This window comes from Odontesthes bonariensis, chromosome 6 (genome assembly GCF_027942865.1).
Source record: "Odontesthes bonariensis isolate fOdoBon6 chromosome 6, fOdoBon6.hap1, whole genome shotgun sequence".
NCBI lineage: Eukaryota > Metazoa > Chordata > Actinopteri > Atheriniformes > Atherinopsidae > Odontesthes > Odontesthes bonariensis.
In genome coordinates this window covers 31,182,321-31,189,056 of record NC_134511.1, presented here as the reverse complement: position 1 = coordinate 31,189,056, position 6,736 = coordinate 31,182,321, and the positions used below count along the sequence as shown (strand labels likewise).

At 38.0% G+C, this 6,736-nt stretch overlaps 1 protein-coding gene across 1 annotated transcript; it reads left to right on the top strand.

Annotated features, from left to right (window-relative positions):
- Positions 1 to 1,630: 1,630 nt before the first annotated feature.
- figla (folliculogenesis specific bHLH transcription factor) lies at positions 1,631 to 5,932 on the top strand. Its single transcript, XM_075469085.1, has 5 exons — positions 1,631 to 1,816; positions 2,319 to 2,465; positions 2,563 to 2,652; positions 4,426 to 4,578; positions 5,915 to 5,932. Exons 1-5 carry the CDS (start codon positions 1,631 to 1,633, stop codon positions 5,930 to 5,932), a joined length of 594 nt encoding a protein of 197 aa, XP_075325200.1.
- The last annotated feature ends 804 nt before the right edge of the window (positions 5,933 to 6,736 follow it).

Below are 6,736 nucleotides of genomic sequence, written 5' to 3'. Positions count from 1 at the left end.
TGAGCAAAATAATAATGAAAACAATAAACAAATTAACCATTACATTTACCATTACTCAAAAAGAAAAATAGTATAGCTCCAACACAGACAGTAAACAGATGAAACAAGGACAACCCTCTCTATTAGTTGCATCATGTGAAATTATGCTAAATTGCACTTTTGTATCTCAGTACAATAAAACCACAGTCTACCCAATAGGTGCTCAAAGAAACAATAGTCAGAGCATCTTTCATCCCAGAAAATCTCATTTTTTTCAGTCATGAAGGATAATGGTTTTACAAAAATGTACTAACAAATGTTCATCTTTCAGAAACAGTATTTCCTCTGTTTTCTTTAAAACACCCCAAATTAGGAATTTTCCCATTTCCTTCTTTAGAAACAATTTTTTTGTGATTTGGCAGTGTACTTTGAATCATTTTTGCCCCTGGAGGGTGTTATCTCATCAAGTGCTATTTTGATATATCCACATGTGTTAATGGTTTAATATATAAATATAATTTTCCTAACACCTCTTGCACTCATGAAGGCCCACAATTGCACCCTCCCTACTTGACTGTCAGACCTCTGCATTTCTCTTGGTAGTTCTGCTCAGGTTCACAAAATATGTTTGATGCCATCTGAGTTGATCAAATTCAGAGAATGAGCCCCGAGTATTTTACGTTCACATTTTAAGTTTAATGTTGCAGTTTGTGTCAAAGCGTAGACTTTATGCAATGTCCTTCGCTCTGTATGAGCTCCCACAGAACACTTTTTAACTCATTTCCTCGGGTAAGTCTATGCTTTCGCATTGTGCAAAATTCTGCAAGTCTAATATGATCACAGAGTCACTTAAATCTATATTCTTACATTTGTTTACACAAAAAGGTTTTCACATCTTTGCAAGTTCATACGTGACCTTGTGTTTCAGCTTTGAAACGTGACATAAAACGTTCATGGCAGAAGGTTTCTTTATGAAGAAATAGAGGTAAGGTAGACCTAAAATATTACGCTTAGCAACCAAAGAACACTAGTAGCCTACAGTTGACATAAAAGGCAGAGAAAATAAATGTTTGTCCAGATCTGAAAAACTAAACGGAACATTTTACTGCAACGTGGGAAATAAAGGCCACTAAAGTGAACAAAGGAACTTCATATTAAGTTTTTGAGCAATAACCTACGTCCTCTTACACCTTATCCCTACAACATTTCTTCCTTGTCACCACTGGAGACTTCATTATCACCGCTTTAAAGCATTCGGTTTCCCCAAACAGGAGACACAGTAGCCTACCCAGTAAGCTATGTGAGCCGTTGCCAAAGCAGATGGTAAAAAGCCGACATTTTAGAATAATTTTGGCCATGGATTTACTGAAAAGGCTATTTTTTTGGATCCGTCAGCCATATAACACAGTGTTTGATGCATTAGATTTACGTGCCATAAGTGCCGTAGTCTCAGTGGTAAGAAAACAACAGATTCATTTGATGGACAGCCTAACTAATTAATGAAACACGTCACACAGGTGTGAGCCTCCGCCCTCCCACTGGTCTGGTCCTCACAAATGTTTTTACGGCCGTATTAGAGACAGAAATAAAGCATAAGAGGCGGACAGAATTATTATTATCATTATTATTATTATTTACATCCCATGTTAACATGAAGGTGCCAGAGGTAGAATTAATGAGCGATATTCTGAAGCGGCTAACAGGTGAGTCTGCTCTGCCTGCTTACAGCAGCATCGAGAAGTTCAGACGAGGCAGAGACGGTTTATATTTCGTCGCCGAGGACTTCAACGACACTGTTAAAAAAAGAGAACTAGTCAATGCCAAAGAACGACTAAGAGTGAGTATTATTGGAAGTTATATTGTATGACTACTCTGCATTTACCTGAGCATATAAATGCAATCCATCTTGGTTTGAAAGGTGTGTTCAGCAAGAAGCCTGAGCCTTTTAAAATGATTTAGAAATGCCTTTAGTTGTACTTTCTTTTTCAAAAATGAATTGCTGGACTAATGATTATTGCTAGTTATTTATGAATGCAGAAGTATTATTTATCTGAAACCTTCCTGGACATTTGGTCTGCTTCAAGAGTTAGAGTAATGTGCTGTGTGGAAAACTCATACATAACAAGTAAATACATGGGATTTCTTCTTTTTATTAGAATTGTATCATCTTGTGGCTTTATCAACTGCATGTTGGATTTTGCAGATAAGGGACTGATCTCAAAGAATTTTCATCATTAGGCCCATCTGTTATTTTTGCTGAAAGTTTGGCATCACATTATCAGAAATAACCCACACTGATGGAGTCATTGGTGCCAAACCTGTGCCTTGTTTCTCTGCAGATCAGGAACTTGAATACCATGTTCTCCCGCTTAAAACGCATGGTGCCACTAATGCGCCTGGACCGAAAGCCCAGTAAAGTGGACACACTTAAAGCAGCGACCGAATACATTCGACTGCTTCTTGCTGTTTTGCGGGATACTGAAAATGTGAGTGCTACATTCAGAGCGACTCTGAGGACCTCTGTTGTATCCAAGGACAATGTGGTCAACACTTTTGAAGAGCCTTTCCCCCCCTATTTTCTAGAATGATGGCAGCGGGACTGATTTTCTAAAGAATGCAATCACTTACAGCCAGAATGAAGGCCTGGCCAATGACCTTTGGAGGATGGACGATGTGAGTGTTTGTCTTTACTACTGTGCAGTTATGACAGGTAGGTAAGTATTTGGAACTAATCTGTGCCTTTACTGGTAAGTCGACAAATGTCCAACAGAACTTACCCACATTCAAAGTTCGGTGGTGGGCATCGGTGTAATTACAGGCATTACTTTTGTTTCTATTACATCTGTCTACGTAATAGCTGAAAGAACATCCTTTAACAGAGGTGATCTCACCATTGTTAATGCCTTACATGTTTGGGGGCTTGGGCTAGAAGCCTGCACTGAGTCTTCTGAGTAAGAACCAATGATGTTTTGTCTTATCAGCATTTAACTTGTTAATATACATTTCTGCTTTTAAGGCCTGCAACACAAGAAAAATAATGCAGAGTAAAGGGCAATTTAGGACTGAAAGCTTATCACAGCAAACTGAAGCTCAACACAGAGGGTCATATTGACCTGAATGGAATCTCCTTTCATGTGTGTAGCATTCGTGCTTAAAGACAACAGTCTTACACTTTGTAACACATTGTCCAACCTGTTGTCCAGGCCTTCCAAAAAGTTCTGTGGATGGTCTACCTTTGGCGAAGGGAGCTGTGTGCTAACAGCAGAGAACCATCCGGCAGGGTTTGGGAGATGAAGTTACCATTAAAAACCCTTTTGTTTATCCATTTTAGCCTGCCATTCACTGGATTAGGTCACCTGCCTTCTTGACATCACACTGTGGATACATGTTGTATTAAGACCGTGGACAGGACGATGCAAAACTACATTCTGCGAACATTATGTAAGACTTTGTAAAACAGTGAGACAAAAAGCACCTTAAAGATGCTTTACCACTCGGTATCCTTAAAGCCTGCACAGCTGTTGTGTGTCGTTGGAGTGGGAACCTTACAAAGTGGGGAAAAGCTTTGCTCTTCCAGCCTGAAATGCAAAAACAGAGGTAGATTCACAATATAAATTTAGTTGAGACGAAAATGAAAAATCTTGTTTTCTGCAGTGAAATGGGTCAAAGTGGAAGAACATTTCTTCTGATGTGGGGTTGTAGATGTATGAAGTAAATGATTTTTAAACCTTATCACAGGCTGATAGATGGGGTTTTCTCCCAATGATTTTTTTCTTCCATCTATTTATTCATAATCTTTTGCTGTTTAGGAAAGCCACTGCTGAGCATCAGCAGCAAAAATCAATCTGTCTACAAATGGAGCTTCAGTGAATTATTCCTGTTTTTATTTAGTCTTTTTTTTAGCTTGATTTTTGTTTGCGGATTCCAGTTGAGTTTCAGTGGTGTCAGTGTTGACAAGATGTCTGGCAAAAAAATGTGTGTGCATCTGTTTTTCACGATAAACTGTTAATTTTACAGCTTTTATTAAATTGGTCCTACTGCAAATCTGATGAATATGAGAATATGTCTGAGCTTTTTTACTTTTATTGCCTTTTTAAGATGCCTTTAGATTAGAAAGAGGGCAAGAAGTCGGACTCCCTGACGATATTTGTCTTGTAGTTGAGTTGCTCAGTTTCATGTCATGACAAGTGACTAATTTCAATTCAAACTGGTGGACTTAATTATTTGTTTAAAGTAGAACAAATTGCAGCAAAAGGGATCCCAGTGGTCAATCTCAGCTGGCTGTCTTAATACAGTGTGGTGTTTGGAGGGTTCTTAACCAATGATTGGATCGTGATGCTTTTATGACACTTCTTGTGTTTCCTAATTGAAGGCGAGGATCATTTGACCTATTTAAACCTTAAACAGAGGAGTATCTTAAGTGGGTTGAATTTTTCTTCTTGACAGTTGCTGAACATGTCAGAGGAGCACTTTGAAAATGGATTCGCCATGCCTCCAGAACCGGTGACTGAGGACGGAGATATGACCAGACTGATGTTACAGCATTGTGTGTTGCCAGCTTACCAGTTCATCATCCAAGTAGCCCCCGATCAGGCTTCGGTAACTCATGAACTCACCTAATGTTGTTCCTAATTCTCTGTCCGTCAGCTGCTCTCACAGTGATTGCTGGCCAGGGAGCCGTTAGGGTGCAGCAGTAATGAAGGTAAACTACTGATGTTTGGGCCTCTGACTGACATACCGAACACAGAGGGAAAAAACTTTGTTCCATAGGGTTTAATTAAATTCTGTATCTGGTTCAAGGCTGCCAGTTAATTGGTTCACACAGGTTTCTATCTTGAAGGTTACTTTATCAACAAAAACTGTATAAATGATCATATTTCCTCGTTGATACAAAACAGAAAGCAAACACCAGTAAAATGAATTCAAATGGAAGTTTTATGTGAATTTAAATAAGAAATGGACAACAAACTGAGCTCCATCCTCCCAATAAAAGTGTGCAAACCTGTGGCGTGGGAAAGGGAAAATATAATATCTATGATGAATGTGGGTGTTTGTTTGTCAGGGTTTTTTTCACCTTTTATACTAAAGCAGTCTTTCTTTCTAGAGGTTAAATTCAGGTAATAAATTATGATTAAGAACTCCTGTGTACATTTGTATTTAAATTGGTTCTCCAACTTTTTTATGTTTAATGAAACATTTAAATACAACTCTGAAGTTTGGACAACAGGCTGATGAAATGTATTAATTTTTTTTTTCACGACTGTGAAACTGACTTTTCCTTCATTTGACAGCTTTTGATTCATCCCCCAGGCTTCTACTAAAGGTTTGATTTGAGTAAAAATCAGTTATTGTGTATGATCTATTAATCAAAAGCTCACTCGCACAGAATTCGGTAAAAGGATTAGATGAGTACAAAATCTTTTAATGACAAACGGTTCAGCCTTGCAAACGGAGGATGCTGAAGGCTTCATTTACAGTGTTTTGAAGATGAACCCCGCTAACAATAGGCAATCAGGCACATGTTTGATTCTAAAGATGATCTGACAGAAATGAACTACAATTACTACGAGCAATCAGCGGAAAGCATTTGATTGTCTAACATCTGAAACATACAAACTATCCTCACAAGTGGCTCATCATCTGATTGGATAATTCAGGGTGAAGAGGTTTAGATCAAGACGTGTTTGTGCTTTTTCTTATTTCCCTTTTCTTCGTCAGGGTTCACATGTGTGTCATTAAGCTGTTAAGAGAATTGATTTGATACTTAAAAGAAAAGGTTGGATTCAGATGATTAAATCTGTCTGATTGTGAAATGTTAAAACTTTAAAGATTTGTCATGAATGGTCTTTCCTCACAGACTCCGTTGCTTCAATGCTTTTTATTTACAAGAGATTAAAGTTGTTGTTTTTTTTTCTCTTTCTGCTTCATCCAACAGATGTCTCAACCTTGCTGAGTGTTGACAACAGATGGCTTGGACCAACATGGAAAATCTTGCTGTCATAAAGTATGTTGTCTAAAATAATGTGATGACTGAAATGCCAAAACTTGGGATTTGTTTCTTTTTTCTTAGGGTAGTATAAATTATCTCAAAACACAGTATCTGGTTCTGTTAGGGGGTCGTAGTTAAGTATTCTAATCACTTTTCCCAATCAGAACTGGTAAAAGTGGTAGCACCAGACCCGAATAGAAGCATTTATCATTGAGTGTAGCTTAAATCACAGTCATTTTTAAGCTATTTTCAGGGGAATATTTGTACTGAACATGGGTACAAACAAGGTTGTGACCTGCTGCTGCCAATGCACTGAGCCTGGCACAGTTTTAAGTTCTTATGGTTCGTTTCAAATTGGTTCATGCTGGCACTTTTCAGTATTTGTAACTCTTGCATGTAGAATAAATTTTACTTTCTGCTGACAATAATTCAGAACATTAGTTGTTCAATAGAAAAAACGTTTTCCTACAAATCTGAAATGAATTGTTACACTGCCCTCTAGTGGTTTGTCTGTTGCACCAAACATTTCTGAGAAGTGTGACCTGTGGTGATACACGTCGATGCACTGTGTGGAGGATACTGTTGGTAAATGGTGTAAATGTTATGAAAGTGTTTTGGTTTGGTTCCTGAGCACTATATAGAAAACGAGGAGTAATGCAGTGTTTGTCTTCAAATAATTCCTTTTCAGATTATGTTAGAATCTTGCAATACAACACGTGGATGGTGCTCCATGCAGCTCCAAAAAAGCAGATTTTTCCTTCATTCATC